The sequence below is a fragment of the Urocitellus parryii genome, chromosome 7 (genome assembly GCF_045843805.1).
Source record: "Urocitellus parryii isolate mUroPar1 chromosome 7, mUroPar1.hap1, whole genome shotgun sequence".
Lineage (NCBI taxonomy): Eukaryota > Metazoa > Chordata > Mammalia > Rodentia > Sciuridae > Urocitellus > Urocitellus parryii.
Window position 1 is genome coordinate 150,327,099 of NC_135537.1, and position 21,811 is coordinate 150,348,909.

General features: G+C 37.7%; 1 protein-coding gene, 1 long non-coding RNA gene and 1 other non-coding gene across 4 annotated transcripts in view; 1 reads left to right on the forward strand and 2 right to left on the reverse strand.

The window, feature by feature from the left end:
* Positions 1-886: 886 nt before the first annotated feature.
* Positions 887-21,811, reverse strand: part of Rps6kb1 (ribosomal protein S6 kinase B1) — a 108,998-nt gene continuing 88,073 nt past the window's right edge. The window contains exons 16-17 of one of the 2 annotated variants that reach the window (XM_026398042.2): positions 11,079-11,136; positions 887-1,557 (exon numbers count right to left, since the gene is read on the reverse strand). In XM_026398042.2, the coding sequence (XP_026253827.1) occupies positions 11,123-11,136 (14 nt within the window). In that variant the 3' untranslated portion in view covers positions 887-1,557; positions 11,079-11,122. The remainder of the gene's footprint in view (positions 1,558-11,078; positions 11,137-21,811) is intronic. The other variant, XM_026398044.2, reaches the window with a different exon arrangement.
* Positions 9,335-9,518, forward strand: LOC113189339 (U2 spliceosomal RNA). Its single transcript, XR_003301644.1, has one exon. It is a non-coding gene; the product is annotated as a U2 spliceosomal RNA (small nuclear RNA).
* Positions 12,713-19,980, reverse strand: LOC144255864 (uncharacterized). The gene is made up of 3 exons (XR_013343967.1): positions 19,915-19,980; positions 18,533-18,602; positions 12,713-12,912 (listed from the first exon to the last, which is right to left on the reverse strand). It is a non-coding gene; the product is annotated as an uncharacterized LOC144255864 (long non-coding RNA).

Genomic DNA, 21,811 nt, shown 5'->3' on the forward strand with positions numbered 1-21,811 from the left:
GAGTTCAGAGCAGGGGGAGAGAGTTCACTTCTGGGGTCAGTGAAGGGACCTATAAGAGGGACCTTGGACCTGAGCAGTTAGATAGGATATTAGGAGGCAGAGATGATGAGGAGGTTTAGGTAAAGGAAGAGCCATTTAAAAAGGCATTGCAAGAAAGCACAGGGCTGGCTTTGGATATGTTTCTATTTGGTGGGTTCTAGAGGGGTCACAAAGGAACAAAGGGATAGTAGGGTTCAACTCTGAGCCTAAACAGGACCCAAGTAGGCTTTTTCCAGAATTGGGGCAGGCCAGCCATCTATTTATATGAGACTGAGCAGCTCTGAGAGAGAATTACCCTAATTCTAATAACCGTGTCCTGGGGGATGGGGGGATTTGAATTTTTTAAATAATTAATTCCTTATTTTTAATTAGGGTTTTTTTTTTTTTTTTTTGGTACTGGGAATTGAACTCAGTGGTGCTCTACCACTAAGCCACAACACCCCCCCCCCTTTGTTTTTAGACAGGACCTCTCTAAGTTGTCCAGGCTGGCCTTAAACTTGTGCTCCTCCTGCCTTAGCCTCCCGAGTAGCTGGGATTACAGGTGTGTGTCACCCCACTGGCTAACTAGATTTTTTTTTTAAAAAATATATTTGTTTTAGTTGTAGGTGGACACAATAACCTTTATTTTATTTTTATGTGGTGCTGAGAATCTAACCCAGTGCCTCATGCATGCTAGGCAAGCGCTCTACTGCTGAGCCACAACTGTAGCCTCTAGATTTTTTTTTTTAATTGGAAAAGGAAAACGTGTGTTTTAACAGTCCAAAGAAATATTCAACAACAACAAAAAATTCTCCCTTCCATACCAGTAGGGAGGGAATTGAGTTCTTTCTAGGGACCTCTGCTTATATTAGATCTTCCAGTGCCCCCATGGGCTTGTGTTCAGGTGCCAGGGAGCAAGAAGTGGGTCTGAAGTTAAAAGTGAAAGATCTGTCTTTACTGAAATCTATGAAAGCATCCAGAGAGAAGATGGTCCAAGGAATAGTTTAGGTGGCCTGATATGTGAGTGTAGATCAAAGGGTGAGAATGTATTCTGCTCCCCTTGGTAGGGACCCCACAGGTCTACCACAGTAGGAGGTTCAAGAGTGCAGAGGGAAGTTTGGATACACCACAGCTCTCAGCTGATAAGCGTCTCAAATGGTGCAGGTCCAGGCCTGAGGCTCTGGTGACATCAGGAAATCAGTGACTTCTAAACAGGAGGAACAGCACCACAGGTGGAAGCAAGAGATGGCAACTTGTGGACGTGGCAGCTGTAGAAGTCCTCATCCTCAGTGGTCAGAGTGACGTCAGAAGGTGTCCTCATACAGTGGCACTCAGGAGCGTGGCTTCTGGACTTGGCTTTCCCTGGCTTTCTCCTGGCGTTGCTACTTACTAGCTCCTCCTGGTACCTTCTCCACAGGGTGCTGGAAGGATTTGCTCAGGTAACAAAGTTCAGTTAAACCCAGCGTCTTGTTCATATTTATCTTTTAATATTCTTCTTATGAAGGGGCTCAGTAGGATGTGGAGGCTCAGCAGAAGACACTAGGGAAGGGCAATAGCACAGAAGAAAAGAGAAAAGAGCCACAGAATGATTAGAAGTCTTTGCAGCAAAGAGGGGAGGAGATGGGAGACTGTTGGGCTTTTTGGTGTGTGAGGGAATTCATCATTTTTACTCTCAGGCCTGTGAGACCTTTGGAGACATGAGCTATGTGGGCCAGACAGGAGGGAAGCTAGAATTCACAGTGGATTCTGAGCCTGAGCTGAGAAGGCTGGATTTCATTTAAGAGGGAACTGTATTAAGATTAATCCAGAGCTCTGTGCAAAGAAGTCAGAACAGGGAAAGCTTGGGGAAACACAGGCCGATGAAAAGATTACTGCCATAAACTGTGGGGGGAGGCATAGGAGCTGACAGAAGATGATAACACTGAGAATGGAAATGAGGGACAGATGTAAAAGAGACGCTTGGCGACAAACTATCCCAGGATGTATAAAGCATCTGCTTACCCACGTCTTCAGTGTGTTCCAGTCCAAATCCTAGCGTTCTAGAAACTATGCAGACCAGCACCTTGCCATATGCAATCCAATAAGCTATTAGGTTTGGTGTTCATATACATTGTTTTAAACAATTAAGTAGCTTTCCCAGACCAAACTGCTAATTATTTCATTGAACGACACATTGAATGGTAATTCTATAGCACAAATATCTGAATTGCTTTCCTATCCCCAGATCATTTTACATGTGAGATCTCAAACTATTCCTCCATCCGCTGATGCATTATAAATTCAATAAATTATTAATGAGGTATGTGATGAGCAGCAAATATACTTAACATCATTATTTCTGTACTGTTGCTAACAAATGCCCATTTTTCACATCAGTGGTTTATTTTCTTTTCATATTGATTTAAAATATTTGTTCTCCATACTGAGGAAAGCTAAATAAATGGAAGAAATCAGGAGGAAAATAAATATGGCAAACAAATTTACTAACAAATTATACCCAGATCACCTGGATTTGAGAAAGGTATATTAACATTAATGGCTTCATTATTGCCATTATTTGCCACTATCCTGGAATTCAGAATTGTGATATTAATTTCACAAGCAAGAGTTAAAACTGTAGTGTATGTGCAAATCTAAGGCTACAATTTGTCCAGTTATTCAAGAATGAAACTGTTTAGTACTATTATGCAATATTAAGCTTGATTTTTCCTCATTAGCCATGGGCAATAATACCTACCTCCCTACACTATCATGAGGATTAAATGAAGTGACTTCTGTTAAACTATGGACTGTGACACACATGTAAAATGTTATCTTTCTTGTGCCCTAAAACAGAGACTTGGGGTATTTTTAATTAACATTCACTCTCATCCACCAGGAAAATAATACACACAGTAGGCAGGGAGCAGGTGAACCACAAATACTTTACCACTGGCATCAGCAGGCTTACAGCAAGCACAAGGCAACTTTCTACGCAACAGGCTCTTCCTTTACAGGTATTCTCTGGATCCATTAAAAAGCAGTATCAGGGACTGGGATTGTGGCTCAGCGATAGAGCGCTAGCCTAGCATGTGCGATGCCCAGGGTTCAATCCTCAGCACCACATAAAAAAATAAATAAATAAAATAAAGATATTGTGTCCAACTACAACTAAAAAATAAATATTAAAAAAAAAGCAGTATCAGGGCTGAATGTGGTGGAGCACTCCTGTAATCCCAGATACTCGGGAAGGCTGAGCAGGAAGATTGCAAGTTTGAGGCCAGCCTCAGCAATTTAGTAAGAATCTGTTTCAAAATAAAAAATAAAGGGCTGGGGATGTGGCTCAGTGGTAAAGTGCCTCTGGGTTAACCCCCTGGTAACAAAAAAAGAAAGAAAGAAAGAAAGAAAGAAAGAAAGAAAGAAAGAAAGAAAGAAAGAAAGCTGATTCCACACTGTATTGGGATGATGTGAGAAGATAGACACTTTTTAATTTTTTTGGTACCAGGGATTGAACCCAGGGTGCTTAACCACTAAGCCACATCGCCAACCTTTTTTATTTTTTTGTTTTGAAAAGGGTCTCACTAAGTTGCTTAGGGCCTTGTTAAATTGCTGAGGCTTGCTTTGAACTTGTGATCCTCCTGCCTCAGCCTCCTAAGCTGCTGCTATTAGAGACATGCACCACCTCACCTGGCTCTCATACACTTAAAAAGAAAAAAAAAAAATATATATATATATATATATATATATATTTAGTTGTAGGTTGAAATAATACCTTTATTTTATTTTTATGCGGTGCTGAGGATCAAATCCAGTGCCTTACGCGTGCCAGGCAAGCGCTCTACCACTAAGCCACAACCCCAGCCCTCTCATACACTTTTGGAGGGAATGAAAACTGATATATCTTTATAGGCTAGGGCCATTAGGAAACATCTAGGATCTAGGAAGATTACACTTGCAAAAATCCATTTCTAGGAATTCATCTTGTAGATATACTTTCACTGTGCAATATAACATGTGTACATAGATATCCACCATAGTATTGTTTATCACAGCAAAGCACTGGAGATTGTTTAAATAAAATTACAGGTATTCTCTGGATCCACTAAAAAGTAGTATCAGGGGCTGGGATTGTGGCTCAGTGGTAGAGCGCTTGCCTAGCATGTGATTACACTGTTCAAAAAACAGAATACTATCTACTGATTAAGAGAGAGGAGAGAGAGAGAAAGGCTCTTTATATACAAATGTTCCTGTTATCTATTGCTATATGATAACTTTCCTGACAATTCAGTGGATTAAAACAACTTATTATGTTCTCTCCTAGTTCTGTGGATTGGTTTGCTAGGCTGGGCAATTCTCTTCTGGAATCTTTCTGCCATATGATGGTGGCTGTGATAGGAGTCATTGGAAGGCTCTCTTGGGATGCATGTCCAAGAGGGCTTCTTCACTCAGGTTGTCTTGTGTGTTGGTTGGAACACATGGAACAGCTGAGAACTAGCAAGAATCAATCTCTGTCTCTCTCCAGGCAACCTCTATGAGGCCTCCTCGTAATGTGGAGGAATTCTGACACGGGTGACTAGAGGTGACTAGATTCTCTCAGAATGTGCATTCCAAGAGAAATTCTAAGAGATTGGGAACAGAAGCTGCCAGTCCTTTTAAAGCTGGCACAGTGTTACTTTGCTACATTTGATTGTGTAAAGAGTCACAGGGCCACACAGATTCAGGAGGAGGAGAAATGAACTCTATGAGGAGAATGACCAGGATTTTTGCAGCCATCTTTAATTTACAACTAATATAATCACTTCCTAGGTATATAGGGAAAAAAGGGATAAGTAAAAGAATGTGTATTTAGTAATGTATATTTGTAGAAAAAAAGAATATTTTTAATGTCTTGGTATATGCACAGATAATATCCACAGTGATACACATAAAACTGGGAATAGTGTTTTGAGGAAGGGGAATTATCTGACTGGGTGATAGAGCTGAAGCATGGAGACTTTTATTGTATACCATTTTGTTTTAATTTTTTATCATATGCATGCATTACCTCTTCAAATTCTAGTTCCATGTTTTGATACAATATTTGGTACAATTTTTGTTACAAGTGAAATAAATGTTGCTTGTGGTGAATAATCTGACAATACTTCATGTAGTCAATTTTTAAAATAAGTATGTTACCAACTTTGCAGCTTCTTGTTCTTCATTGTGAAAAGCCTGTCTAAAAAGTGATTCTGTTTAAATGGAACCAGTGGTCAAAGCTGCTATAACTGCATAATAGAACATAAAACACAAACAAATGTTAGCTCTTCAAAGAGTAATAAAAGGATTAATCCACATTCTTTACATTTTTCATATGCATAGTAAATGATTACCAAAAACTTCTTCCAACAAGTCACATGAATTTTCATTAGAAATAGTGCAAAGATGTCATGGCCACAGTGATCGCACCAGAGATTTGGAAGGCTGAGGTGATAGGAGCTCTTGAGTCAAGAGGTTTGAGATCAGCCTGGGCATCATAGTGAGACCTAGTAAGACCTGTCTCTAAAAAAAAAAAAAAAAAAAAAAAAAGTGCAAAACTTCGTGTTTAACTATTTAGTCAGAATTGGATGAGCAATGAGCAGGAGGGAGGAATGAAAGGACAGAAAAGGAGAAAAGAATGGGAAATCTTGTTCCTATCTCTGTGAAGTATTTCATGAAAATCCTGGAGTTACAAAACTAGGTGTTTGGGAGCTGGGAGTGTAGCTTAGTAGTAGGGTGCACACACACAGAGACACACACATATAGACATACACATACAGACACACACATACAGACACACACACACACACACACGATCTTTTACTTGGTGTGACTGTGAATAGTTTCTTCACATATTTTGAGCAAGGATAAGGCTTATTTATAAATTATTGGCATCTCAACTAATATTGCTAATTTGGAAGGCATTTAAAAAATAAGTATTAATAATCATTTTCCCCAAATTGTCAGATAATTGCAATAGAACAATGAGATTGACCTCATTTTTAAAAATGTACGTTCATTTTTAACGATAGCATCTTAGTCCCATCCTGATGACAGGAAATAGTTCAACTTTTTATCTTTCAAATAAATTAAGAAGTTGAATTCTTTGTGATTCTTTTTCCCTGAAATGCAATAAAAATGTCACGTTAAAATACAAGATTGCCAGGACTGATACTGGCTTTTGAAAGAATACTAATAACTTTTTAGTTGCTAAGAGTTTCTTTTTATACATAGAAAATACTCTTGCTATCCTTAAGAAGTATTTTCAAGATCCAAAGAAAGAATTTTGATTGTAGCTTTTATACAATGTTGCCATTATTTTTCATGATGCTGTTGCCAAAAAGGAGGGTACAGCATATGAGTACTATAAGCAGCTTATGAATATCTTTGCTTACAACAGAATTTAGAAAAAGAAATGATAAATGTGTGCCATTTAAAGTAAGGATATTGTGAAAGAAAATTGCAATGCTTTATGGCAAAATGGATTCACTAAAATAGAAGTTTTAAGTAAAATGCAAAAGTAACTCACAATGGCTTCTCTTAATTTGCCTTGATTCAGTAGAAATAAGGGAAAGTTGAATGTAATGGACATCTGTTGGGTTTTTTTGGCTGTCCAGCATCCTACTATTCTTTCTTTCCCCTTGCTGTGTAGGCCCCCCAGCACACACGTCCCCAAGCAGATACCCACAGAACCACAAAGTCGTCTAGCTGCCCTTTGGTACCTCTGCTGAATAGACACGTGTCCTGACTTGGGCAATAAAATACCAGGATTTTGCATTTTGAATGAGTGACCCAAAGACTGGGGAAATCTGGGATTGGATTGCTCTCAGCAGCAATAACATGGTGCTGAGACTACGCTGTCTCTGGTATTTCACCTCCATGGCTACCTGAATCTAATTTTTTCCAAGCTCTCAAGCCATCTTTCATTTTGGTAAGTCCCTAATGCCTACTCACATATGGAGATATGGATGCAATTTCATGTAACAGAAACCAAAAATAAAGGGAATTTAAACAAAGTACAAGTGTATGTCTCTTTCACATAATAGTTTGGTTAGAGGCTTTTATGATGCTATAGTGGCTCTTAGTCATTTGGAACCCAGAGGGCTTCCTAGATTTCTGTTTTGCCACCTTTAAAATATAGACCAAGCTGTCATACATGTGAGGGGATAAAAGGAAGAAGTGTATGCTTCTGTCCTTTAAGGATAAGTCCAGGAACTTGCACGCACTACTTCCACTTACATTCCATTAATCAGAAATTAGACACATGCTCGGACCTAGCTGCAAGGGAAGCTGAGAAATGTGGTCTTTATTCTCACAGATCATGTCCCAAGTGCTGTACTACTGGGTAAAAAGGAAAAAAATATATAGAAATTAAATAATAATAAGCTCTCTTACCACACTTTCCATAATTACTTTTTTAAACTTATATAGCTAGAGATGGTTTCTATCAATCAGAATCATGTCTGATTCAATGAGGAAACCCTAAATGGAATAACTTAACAAGGCAGCATTGCATTGCAACCCCAGGCATCACCACATAGTGTCAAGGTGTAAATCTAAAATGGGGCGTTGAGCTGGGGTTGTGGCTCAGCGGTGGAGCACTCACCTAGCACGCACAAGGACCTGGGTTTAATCCTCAGCACCTCAAAAACATAAATAAATAAAATAAAGGTATTGTGTCTAACTACAACTAAAAAATAAATATTAAAAAATAAAAATAAACAAAATGGGGTGTCATCCTTATTATTTATTCTCCTTCCATATTCAATCAACTACCCAAGCATGTACTAGGCCCTGCATTCAATCCCCAGCACCATTAAAAACAAAACAAAACTCAGTTCTGCCCCTTTCACTTCATTCCTGCAGCGTTGCCTCAGAAGGAACGTTTGTCATTCTTCCTACTCCTGCTTCCTCATCCCTCCAATTCCACTGCTGTCCTGTGGAACACATTCTAAAATCTAAATCTGTATAGTGTGTCTCCAATTTCCCTACATAATATTTCAATTAATTTGTCTTAAGGATAAAATCCAAACTTTCTGGTGTGGTAGACAAGGCCCTTCACTGTATGTCCCTTTGAGTCTTGTTTCTTGACATCCCCCATTGCCCATATACCTGGTATCTTGGATATTTCCCCATCTTTCAAACTAACCTGCGTTGATAAGAACTCATCCCTGCTTGCACATACAAGTCAGGTAATCTGGAACTACAAATGGCTCAGTCTGGAAGGGAGAGAGACTGCAGAGCAGCATGCTGTCCAGACAGATAAGAGACTACATTACCCCCACTTAAGGAGTATTTTATGAATGGGAGATGCAGCATGGTGACAGGAATGTTTGTGCAGGTTTCTACCCTCAATCCTAAATATTGTGCCAGACTCCAGCTACCATTCAACATCAGTAAAATGAAAGGTCACTATGCATCACGCAGACAACAGTGGGTGATGATTTTCTCTGATCTATGTACATTTCAACATTCTTAATAATTTACTCAATGTATGTCATTTGTATGAACTCAAATTACTATCATCTAATATGGTCAGAAATTACATATAAATGCATGAAGGCCATGTTTTTGTTTTGTCAAAATTTTGCACCATTTACACATATCAATTAAATGAGTGATGTAATAGACAATCATTATACTCTGATAAAATAGAAAAAAACATAGTTAATATGTGCAAATAACATTTATGATGAATATAAAGTAATGTTTTTGGCAATCCTCCTGGCTTAGCTTCCCAAGTCATTGGGATTACAGGCATGTGCCACAGTGCCCAGCTGATACAAACATTTATTGAAACTCATTGAACAGTATACTTAAAATATATGCATTTTATTATATGTAAGTTATATCTCAATCAAGTTTATTTAAAAACATTTGGGCTGGTAGTTAGTGGCCACCATGTAATCTCAATGACTGGGGAAGCTGAGGAAAGAGGATTGCAACTTCAAGGCCAGTCTTAGCAATTTAGCAAGGTTCTCAGCAACTTTAAAAAATAAAAAGGGCTGGGGATGTGGCTCAGTGGTAAAGCACCCCTAGGCTCAATCCCAGTAACATAAATAAATAATAAAAACATTTGGAAGCTGATGATGTAGTGGATATAAGGAAAATAATCATTAGGGTTACTAAATCATGTCAATGATAGCTTCTAAATCTTTTTGGTTTATTTATAGCAAACTTTATTTTAAATGGCAAAATGTTAAAAATATTCTCTTTAATTTTTTTTCACATTTTTAAACTTGTGCAATATAGTTGAACATAATGATGGTATTTGTTGTTACATATTCATATATGCACACAATATAACAATATAGTTTGGCCAATAGCTTCTCAGCCTTTTGGCTAAGATCATGTATACTCTCTCTTAATCAATTTAACATCTGATACATCCTCCATCTGAGGACAATATATTAAGTGGATTTTTAGAGCAGAGAGATGGAATAAGGGCTTGCTCCATCCACTCCACACCACACATCAACATGGTATATGGTATTGCAGTATCTTAGGAATTGTGCAATCCATCCACTTAAAAAAAAAAAAAGTAATGTTTTTCTCATTGGGGTGATGGTAAAAGGAAATGATGAGCAGGGTGTGGTGATGTATGCCATAATTCTGGTGGCTCAGGAGGCTGAGGCAGGAGGATTGTGAGTTCAAAGCCAGTCTCGGCAATTTAGCGAGGCCCTAAGAAACTCAGTGAAACCCTGTCTCTAAATAAAACACAAAATAGGGCTGGGGATGTGGCTTGGTGGTTAAATGCCCCTGGGTGGAATCCTTGGTATCAATAAATAAATAATGACATAAGGACATTTATTGCATAAGCTTCCACAGTGGGATAAATTCCTGTATGTAGCAGAAAGTCAAATGAAATGGGATTAAACTGAAAGAAAACAGTAGAATCAGACATAGTAAAAAAAGTTTCTGGTGAAGGATCATTATAGAAAAGGATTACTGAACATGTTATAGACTCTCACTGGGATGGACAATTACCTGTCTAAGATGACTTAATTATGGTTTTTGCCTAGAGGCATGAGGCTGAGTTGATGACATCTGCACTAGGATTTTATAGTTCTATTGAAAAGAATATAAAACCTGCATAGTTTTAAATTTATTACAAGGCTTATGGTGGAATGCATTCACATAAAGATCAAAGTGTTGATTTACAGATAGCAATTCTATAACCTAGATTTTGTGGAATCGGGTTCTAGGCAACCTTCATAGTATATTTCTCTATAAAAAGTCTGATATAAAAAGAATCATAAATTTCATAGTTCTTAGTAATCCAGTACTTTCCTTCATTTAAAAGCATATATTACACTGAAACAATATATTACATATAAAATACTTAGGTTGCTCTTGTATAACCAAATATAAAATTAATAATCTATAAATCTAGCTTTTTCTCCTATGCATGAGAGGAGTTAAAATCAGAACTCTTAGTCAGCTTGATGGTGCATGCTGTAATTCCAGCAGTTCAGGAAGCTGAGGCAGGAGGATTGCAAGTTCAAGGTCAGCCTCAGCAACTTGGCAAGACCCTGTATCAAAAAAAAGAGGGGTGGAGTGGGGGAATGTAACTCAGTGGAAAAGCATACCTGAGTTCAATCCCCAGTACCAATAAATAAAATCAGAACTCTTCATTGTTCATTTTACTTATATGATTGATACTGGCAAATGGGTAATCATTTGCAAGTCAGTTTTAGATGAAAACAAAAGATTCTTTAACCATTATATTGATATAAACAATGAAAAAGGAAAGAGGAGCTGGGGTGTGGCAGAGTGTTGTCTAGCAAGGACAAGTCCTGGGTTTGATTCCCAGCACCACAATAAACAAAACAAATAGCAGTCTGGTATGTTTCTTCCCAGTCTTTCACATTTGTAATATACATTTAAACAAATATCATGCTGGAATTTTTATCCTTAAGTGTTTGTTATATAATGTTAGACTTATAGAGAAGTTGCAAAATAGTACAAACAACTCTGTTCTACCCTTCACCCAGATTTCCCGAATATTAACATTCGGTCACACTTGCTTTTTCCTTCTGCTCTCTCTGTGAACCTTTTTAGAGTACCTTGATATATGATGATGCATGCCCCTTTACATCTCTTCAACCCTTCATTCTGTATTTCCTAAAAAGAAGAAATTGTTTTGCATTAACCCCAGTACAATGATCAAAATCAGGAGATTAATATTGATACAAGACTATTATATAATTTTTGCCACATTTCACTAATTCTCGAAACAATGTCCTTTTTAACAAAAGAAAATCCTTGGTTATGCTTCATATTTAGTTGTATCTTTTTAATTTTCAGTCTTTCTTAGTGATTGTTTTTGAGATGGGGGTTTTATGGTCTTTTTTTTTTTTTTTTTTTTTTTTTTTTTAAATATTTATTTTTTAGTTCTCGGCGGACACAACATCTTTGTTGGTATGTGGTGCTGAGGATCGAACCCGGGCCGCACGCATGCCAGGCGAGCGCGCTACCGCTTGAGCCACATCCCCAGCCCAGTTTTATGGTCTTAATATGTTGCCCAGCTGGATCTCCAACTCCTCCTGGGCTCAAGCAATCCTCCTGCTTCAGCTTCCCAAAACCCTGGGACTACAGGTGTGCACCACCCCACCCAGCAAGTATTTCTTAATATTGACCTATTTGAAGAATAAAGGCCACTTATTTTGCAGAATGTCCCTTAATTTGGAATTGTCTAATATTTTCTAATGACTTTCAAGTTATCTTTTTCTTTCTTTTTTTTTAAAGAAAGAGTGAGAGAGAGTGAGAAAGAGAGAGAATTTTAATATTTATTTTTTAGTTTTCGGCGGACACAACATCTTTGTCTGTATGTGGTGCTGAGGATCGAACCTGGGCCGCACGCATGCCAGGTGAGCGGGCTACCGTTTGAGCCACATCCCCAGCCCAATCTTTTTTTTTTTTTCAAAAACACCATAGAAATAATTCATTCTTCTCAGTGTATGTGTCTGGGAAGCACATGATAGCAATTTGTCCCATTATGATGATGATAACTTTGACCACAAACAGTTTTGTATCCTACATTTTCATTTATGATAATATTAAAATTTATCATGTCCTTCAAAATTCTTGCAAACATCATGTTAGCGTGTATAAAATATTTCATTTATGAATGTCATAATTTATTAACTGATCATATTTCTGTTTTATGTATCTTTGCATTGGTAAGAACTTCCAGAATAATGTCATATATAACAATGGAGTCAGTAGACATTTTGTTGCACTCCTGATTTTAATGAAATGTTTTCAGTATTTTAGCATTAAGCATTTTATTGGCTGTTGATTTGAAATAAGTTTTTTGTAATGTTAGGGTGTGATTAAAACTAAAGAGCCAAGAAATCTCTAGTTGTTCAATTCATTTATTCACTTATGACCATAAATCCTTTATTGCTCAACCCCACCCAGTATGTTTGAACTATATTACTTGACTATGTATTTTTTCTTGCCCTCTGGAAATTGTGTCCTTTTTATACCTTTGGAATTTGTAATTCAAAAACTGCTCTCTACTCTCCTTAGAATAAATCTATTTCATTACCAATTTCAAGTTCTCCCCTCTCTCTTCTAGGCTTTGTATAGTTGCTGATCTCTACTGAGAGGTGAAAGAAGAGGATTGGTAGTTACCTTTATCTACTCAAGTATGGACTTAGGTTGCCTTCATTTCTCTGGTAAATATTACCTGGCCAAGGATGTTCTGCCAATTCAAGTCCTCCAAGAAGCAGATGCTGAGATGGAGTTAAGAGTCAAGGGGACTGGAGTTGTGGCTCAGAGGTAGGGCGCTCGCCTAGCATGCGTGAGGTACTGGTCGCCTAGCATGCATGGGGTACTGGGTTCGATCCTCAGCACCACATAAATGTAACATAAAGACATTGTGTCCACCTGTAACTAAAGAATAAATATTAAAAAAAAAGAGTCAAGAAGTTTGCTTAGGCATAATACTTGCAAACAATAAAGGATGAGAGAATAAAAATGTAGCAGGGAGAACCTCAGCATATGATGCAGATCTGACAATGTCTTAGCCAACCCATGGGCAGCTGTGGAGCAAAGACTGCACATTACAGAAATCTTGCCTGGGGCTGAGATGCCAGGCCATCATGTCCTGCTGTGTTCTGACACTGACTGAGGACTACCCAAGAAAAGCATTCTGAGGAGCTGTACAAGAAGGCTTGTCACAGCTCACTGTACTCCCCACAGCTAAGGAGTTCTTTTATAAATAGTGATCTGGGCAGCTCACCAGCATGACCACCATAGGTATCTTCTGTGTGGAAGGTGCCCAATTGCCCTTTCCCTCCTGAGACTACTGTGTGGTTTCTTTGGAGGGCCTGGTGGGGCTGTCATAACTCTTTTCCCAGTTTTGGGAAGTCTGGTTTTGGCTTTACTTCTTTCACATCTGCCCCCATCTCCCACAGCACTAATGGATCCCACAGACTCTTGGTATCAGGGAATCTTTAGTCAGGGGGTGGCTCTCTTGAATAAATAGCTGCTTTCTGCAGGCTGTCTCCCTACAACCCTTGGGAAATGCTTGCACCCTTGTCCTGATACAGGGCAATGCAGGCTTCTCCACCACAGCCTGTCTCTGCCTAGACATCTCTCTCCCATTAGCTCTTCTCTTGTGTAGACAGGTACAGGCAGTAGGTCAGGTGTGCTGCTTAAGCTTATTAATACTAAATAAATATCATTATTTAGGATACTGAAATGCCAATCACTCTTTCTTGCAGGCCCCTCCATAACACAGTCTACAAGTGATCCTCTAAGCATCTTCCACTTTACTTGTCTTGCTATGGGGAAGTGGGGGACTCACCCTTCACCATGACCACTGTACTCCCCATGATAATCAGAAGTCCAAAGATGTGCTTTCTTAAATGAGTGATAAAGGGGTAGAGTTCCTGAACACACTTCATGATTGCATGTATCCTAAGTACAAATTTATATGAAAATTGTTATGTGCCATAGCAAGGGGGAAAAAAGAGTTGAAAGCTACTGTTACAGAGACAAGAAATATACAGCAGAGAAATAAAAAGGAGTAAGGATCATAAGAACCCTCTTAGGACTTTTGGAAACAGATAAGCAAACATGGGTAATTAGAATAGGGGACACTTGTATTTTGCCTCTCAAGCCCTTATTATTCCTTCTCCAAGTCACAACTAGTGTCACTGTATACATTTGCACAAGTTGTAAAGTACACAAAGGATGCCTGATACATTGCAAAGTGATTTGTGACCTTTGGAGCTGAGCCATGCAATCTACACAACATTCACAGTAGACCTGGTTACAGTCCTAGTTTTCCTTTGTGATACCTAGCTCAGCCTCTCACAGCACTATCTGATAGGATGCTAATCCTGGTCCTAGAACTATAGTACATAAATAGGTCTAATCCATCCCATTCCCATGGCCTTGGACTCATTAGCAGCCATATCAATTATATCATAGGATACTTGGTGAAATGTACAGCCTTGTGACATAACTTCCCAGAAGAAAAACTGATTTTCTTTTTACACTAATGATACTTAAAGAAGACAGCAACTATCAATTAAAAGTGTCAAAATGAAGGACTTGTTTTTTCCAAGCAATGGTGCTGGCATCTTTACTAACTTAGCCTCTCTCCTCTCTGGTATCTATTTTTTTTTTAAATATTTTTTAGTTGTCAATGGACCTTTATTTTATTTATTTATTTATATGTGGTGCTGAGAATCTAATCCAGTGCCTCACACATGCTAGGCAAACACTGTACCACTGAGCCAAAACCCCAGCCCTCTGGTATCTCTTGTGTCCATTGGGTACCACTGAAATTAGGCTGAAAATAATCTAGTAAATATATTTTTAGAGGAAAGTTTTTCTCTGACCAAGATGGAGACTCAACAACAAGCACTGCTATAATCTCTAATCAGTCAAGGCTAGAATAAAACAGACCATGGTGTATTGGAAGGTAGTGAGTCCCCATCGCTGCAGGTGATCAAACACAGGCTGGGCAATTAATTGCTTATAAAGCCTGAAGTACAGGGGATTCATATGCCCACTGGGGGCTTAGACTACATTGCCAAGGTGATGTCTTCCATGTGGGCTTTTAAAATAGTAAAGATATTCAAACATATGCACACAAACAGAAACATGATATTCCAAGAATTAAATAGATTGTGCTATAGATTTGCCTCCAAAATTTTTTGGAAGCATAAGAGTGTGAAGATTCTTTCCTTTGCAGGGTATCATTCAACTGAATTGTGATGCCAGTACGTCAAAATTATGAACCAGATTCTCGGGTGGTTTTCTTCACAATTTTGTTGAGACAAGTCTATTTCTTTGTGCATTATGTTATTTTTATGTCACTAATTTAAAATTTTATGAGGCCTCCTCCCATATATTTTCCCCATATAGCTATCTAAAAAGCACACACACAACACAGAGACTAATTTTTTTGTCATTTATGTCTTTTGCTTCACCAATTTATTTACAGATTTATGGTTCATTGGCTTTTGGTTTGAAAATTAATGCTAAATCAATACTTTGTATAAATTTATTATGATTTCACTGTAAATTATTTTGCAATAGATTGTTTGACTGATGTGGTGTAAAACTCTATTGTATATAAATGAAAACATTAAGCAAGTTGAAGGCATAAAATCAGCTAGCACCCTAATATAGCAGCTTTTGAGTGAGAAACTATATAGCATTTTTATGTAGCATATGGGAAAACTGTGCAGCATGGGAGTTTTTAGCATTAATTCTACAGTTGTACTAAATCTAACATGTCAGTCTCTATCTCCACTCCAGCCAGATTTAAAGTGTGAAGTTTTCACTGCTGCACGGAATGCTGAAATCTAACATGGCAGTGTTCGAGGAAGCCCATCTTCATAAAGCAAGTCTAGACTATTTAGCATCTATACGTGGAAATCATCTTAACCACTGGGTATTTTGAAATGTAATTTTCTTCCAAATTACAGAATATTTCCAAAATTGCTCTAATGTTTTACCACTCTATTATCTTTTAAGTAAAAGGAAATTATCACTACAATGAAGAGCAAGACATTTTAATTCTAATCACATTTTCAGGGCCTACCTTTTATTTCTGACATATCTTTCTGGTTTTGACAAATGAAAAACTGGAAACTGTGCAGTTGATTCGCATAAGGAAGAAAGCATGCATAATAGCCGCAGTATTTTTAAAGGCACATATGTCATAACTCAATTGATTTTCACAAAGTGAACACACCCGTATAATCAAGACACAGACTGTTACTGGCTTTCCAGAAGCTCCCCTCCCATTTGTCTGCAGTCACTAGCCACTCTCATAAGGTAATCCTGACTTCTGATGGAGAGATTACTTTTGCCTGCTTTTATACTTCATACAACTGGAATAATACATTGGTGATTTTGAGAATGACCTCTTCCACTGGGTTTAGGTCTATGAAACATGGCCATGCTGTGGTCTATTCCTGCTCTTTGCCATATGCCATTCCATTATTGAAATGTTCTACAGTTTATCCTTTCCTCTGTTGGTGAGCATAGCTTCTACATTTTATCCATTATAAACAGTATTGCTACATTCTAGAGCATGACTTTTAGTGAATAGAAGTAAATACTTTGTTGGGTATAAATCAAAGTACTATTTCTATAGATGTACGGTTAAAACATCTACCCCTTGTGCTCAGCCTTATGGACAATGGCATCTTTTTCTTTCTTTCCCCCGCCCTCCACCCTCCAGATGCTGGGGATCAAACCCAGGGCTTCACACATGCTAGGTAAGTGCTCTACCACTGAGTTATTTCCCAGCCCTAAAGACATCTTTTTTCTAGTCATGATGTTAGGAAGGCAGCCTACAGTTTTTCTAATACAGAAAGGACATGACATTCAAAACATCCTGATCCTTAAGGCATTTGGAACATATTTATATCTTTATGGATTTAAAGCCTTAACTCAGCAGTATAAAAAATTAATTTTTATGTCATTGCACTTAATTTATATTTTAAGCCTATATTTTACCTGATGGCACAGATGATAACAGTGAATGTAAAATGCTCACCCTGCCTTTCCTCAGTTTCAGAGGCAAATATGATGCTGGCCATTTATTGCCATTTATTTAAACCAACATGTGCTGAGACACTGTCCTTCTTGCCTGTGATTTGCTGGGTATGCTGGCACCTTCCTGGTCCTGGCTACAAGCCTCTTCAGGTCTGCTGGCCATTTAGCCTACAGGGAGCAGGCAGCCTCTGGATACCCATACATACATTCATGTGTACCCTTTTCTTGCCAACCCTTAAACACTATTAGCCCAGAGTACAGTAGGTAGACTGGCTCTTCATCCAGCCTTCTGTATATGTTCATGGCATGAACTCTATTCCATGAATCTTCTGGACTTAAGTTTTTGAAAATCAAAAGCCCAGGCTTGGGCTGGGAATGTAGCTCAGTGGTAGAATGCTTGCCTAGCATGCAAAAGGGTTTGACCCTCAGTACTGGTGTGGAGGGGAGCCCAGGTTTGTATACTTCAAAAGCTTTCCACCTGTATCACCCTTTGCTTGAGGCAGAGAATGGTGATGACCTGAGAGGAACGGAGGAAAAAAAGGTAGAAGGGAATATTGTTCCACCACTTAAATATATGTTTCAGGGATGTAGCTTAGTAGTAGAGCACTTGCCTACTATGCATGAGGCCCTGGGTTTGATCTGTGGTACAGAGAAAAATATGTGTGTGCGTGTGTGTGTTCCATTCTATCACTTCCTTGAACTCCCTTCATAACTTCGTGTGTGTGTGTGTGTGTGTGTGTGTGTGTGTTTGGGGGAGGGGTACTGAGGATTCAACCCAGGGTTATATTACCACTGAACCACATCCCCGGCCCTTTTATTTGTTTGTTTATTTTTTGGTTTTTGGTGCCAGGGATTGAAATCAAGGGCGTTCAAGTACTGAGCCATATTACCAGCCCTTTTAATTTTAAAATTTGGGCTGGGGGGTACTGGGGATTGAACTCAGGGACACTTGGCCACTGAGTCACATCCACAGCCCTATTTTGTATTTTATTTAGAGACAGTGTCTCACTGAGTTGCCTAGTGCCCACTTGTGCTGAGGCTGGCCTTGAATTTGTGATCCTCCTGCCTCAGCCTCCTGAGCCACTAGGATTACAGGAATGTGCCACCACAGCCTGCTCTTTTTATTTTTTATTTTTTAGACAACATCTCACTAGGCTGCTTACAGCCTCTTTAAGTGGCTAAGACTGGCTTTGAACCTGCAATCTTCCTGCCTCAGCGACCCAAGCTGCTGGAATTATAGGCGTGAGCCACCCCTTTTATTTTATTTTATTTTATTTTTTTATTTTGAGGCAAGTTCTCCCTAAGTTGCTTAGGGCCTCACTAATTTGCTGAGGCTGGCCTTGAACTTGTGATCCTCCCAAGCTGCTGGAATTATAGGCATGCACCACCATACCTGGCATAACTTCAGATTTAAAAAAAAAAAAAAAACGAATAAAAAAAAAACCTTTCACAATACCTTCAAGTTTACCATGATTACAATTAGACTTACATCAGATTGAATTCAGTATAGACTTTGAGAAAATTAATAGCTGTTTTTTGTTTCTGATAGTTTCACAATTCTGCAGAAAAGAAAATTCAATAATAGTGAATTACTATGAGTTACCATTTATTATTCCAGGTGTTTTGCTACAAACACTATAAGTATTTCCTTAATTTTCATAGTAACCCCATGAAGGAGGGTATTATTTCTTCACTTTATATATGAGCAAACTGAGGCATATGTAGGTGAACTAACTTGCTCAAAGTCACAAAACTAGGATTTGGGCCACTCAACCAAGTCAATGCAAAACAATCCCAAGTGCTACCATACTTGAGCAGATATCTTTAATGAAACTTCTGTTTAGTTAATGCTTTCAAAAATAAAAGCAGCTGGTTGTTTTAATACTATCAATGAGGAAGTTTTCATTTAAAAACATTGGGTGAACTAAAAAAAACCCACAAAAATTATTTTAAAAGCATTGGGTGGAATTAAAAGTGATTTTTATTTCACAACAAACCCTCATATATTTACCTTTTGCTTCTAACTAAAGAAAACCTTGCTCATTGTAAAAAAATTCAATTTCCCCATAAAATATTTTTTAAAGAGAGAGTGGAGAGAGAGAGAGAGAGAGAGAGAGAGAGAGAATTTTTTAATATTTATTTTTTAGTTTTCAGCGGACACAACATCCCTGTTTGTATGTGGTGCTGAGGATTGAACCCGGGCCGCACGCATGCCAGGCGAGCACGCTACCTCTTGAGCCACATCCCCAGCCCTTCCCCATAAAATTATTTCCCCAAAGATTATGGTTACCAATAATATCTTATATATTTCTGTAGGGTTTTTTCCTATCTATATATGAAGTGGCTTCTATCTGTGGACATAGTTTTAAAAAAACACAAGGGTTGGTTGGAGTGTAGCTAGTGGTATAGTGCATGTTTTAGTATGCATGAGACCCTGGATTCAATCCCCAGGACCAAAAATAAAATAATAATAATAATAATAATAATAATAATAAATAAGCTGAGCCTGGTGACACATGTCTACTTGGGAGGCTGATGCAGAAGGATCATTTGAACCCAAAAGTTCAAGACTAGCTTGACCAACAGAGCAAGACCCTGTCTCAAATAAATAAGAACAAAGCAGTGATATATTCTACAGTAAGAATGAAACTTGAAAACTTAATGCTAAGAGAAAGAAACCAATCACAATAGACAACATCACATCATCCAAGATTCCATTTGTATGAAATATCCTGGAATTATTCTGAGCATACCATCTGCTTTCTGGTGAGACACTTACTAAACTAGATAGACAAGCCCCCTGCTATATTAGAGCTGTCATTTGAATGATCAAAAAAAGAAAGAAAGAAAGAAACAAACAAACAAACATACTAATAAGAATGTTGCAAGCAAAGAAAACAGAAGTACTATCCTGTTGTTCCAGACAGAAGCTTTTCATGTTGGCTGTGCAGAAAGACCAGTGTGACCAACATAGGATGACTCAGTAGAGTAAGTAAAAGAAGTGGATGACTCAGTAGAGTAAGTAAAAGAAGTGGATGACTCAGTAGAGTAAGTAATAAGAAGTGAGGACAAGTCCCATCTAATTGGAAGGTGGAGGCAGGAGGATCACTTGAGCCCAGGAGTTCAAGGCCAACATAGTAATACCATCTCAAGAAAAAAAAAAAAAAGACAATAGAGTGGTGGGCAGGGGCTGGATCATATGCATACTGCTAAATTTTTTACTTGTCTGGTATATTTGGGTAAATATAAATAAAACAAAGACACAACTTTTAGTGTTTGTAATATAACCTATCATTTTGCATTCTTGATTTTTATTTTTTTTTGCAGTCTTGATTTTTAAATCCTGTGCTTTTTATTACAGAATTGTCAATTGCTTTTAGGACAGGAAATCTTTGACTCGTAAAATACAGATATATTTAGGCAATCAGATGTATGCCCATGTCTTGAACTGAAACATATACACACATAAGTCATTAATAAAAACAAAGCAGGACACCAAGATTCCTATCACCTAGCCCCTCAAAGGAAAGATACTTTTCATTCACAGTTTTGCATTTTGTTTCATTATTTACTTTTTCTTCTTTTTGAAAATAAAAGTTTATCTTTCCTAAGAAGAAAAAAACTCTTTTGAAAAAGTAGAAATGTGTATCTGATAAGTGTATATTGATGTAATAAAGTAAATCTTCCTATGAATATGGTACTTTAAATTGAAGAAAATTTGCCTGTAAAACAAAGATTGCTGTGTATGAGCTGTTTTTTTTTTTTTTAAATTCTGCATTCTAAATGCTTACTGTAGCTTCTCTTTAATAAAATCTTTGTGGGTCTTTATGGGCCTCCTCTGGAAAATCTACAGGTAGCCCAGTAGCTTTATATTTATATGAAAGTCAAAGAATAAACTGAAGATATCAGAAATGGAGTAAAGATTAAAGATCATACCCAAAGAAATCAATTGAGAATCAGTTTTTGGTATAAATGAAGCATAATTAACATTTTTCTTTAATTTTTTTTTTTAGTTGTTGATAGATTGTAATTATTTCTTAATGCTTTTTTTCCCTTTTTTCAAATGCTGGGGATCAGACCCAGGGCCACGTATGTGCCAGGCAACCACTGAGAGGCATTCCCCGCTCTCTCCCTCCATCTTATAAATGCTATCACCAAACCCATTTAAGATTGGAAATAAATTATGTCATGCTGTGGTAACAATTTTAAAGAGTGGCCAGAATGAGAGTCAAAATTCTATAGCATTTCTTCACTGACAAGGAATTGCTGTCCAATATTTTACAAATTGCTCAATTTATTATTTACTCTAAAGATTAGGTCAATGTGGAGTCATAATCTCTTTGGACCTTTATTTATTCATCTGTAAAATTATGGACTTCTTAAAAATTTAAGTTTGGACTTGTTATAAATCTAATTCCTAGCAGCAAATGTTCATGCATGCCCAGTTTCTGACTGATTAGAGCGCCCTCATGTGTGTCTTTGTTGTAATGTTTTAGATATTGAGAAAGTAGTGACAGCAATACAATTAATAATGTATTTTTGCATTTATGATAGCTAAGTATCACTCAGTAAATGCTAGAGTGTGGCTAATTTTACTAAAGTTCCCTATCAAACTTCCTCCATGCCAACTGTTATTCTAAAACAATGCAGTTACTCCTGTTGCTTTGGTTTAAATTTTAATTAAATGACTTAAAGTGTCTTTTTCTTTAGACTTCCAAGATAAATTTTTCATTATAATATTACTTTATTATCGGGCCTAAAAGAAAAC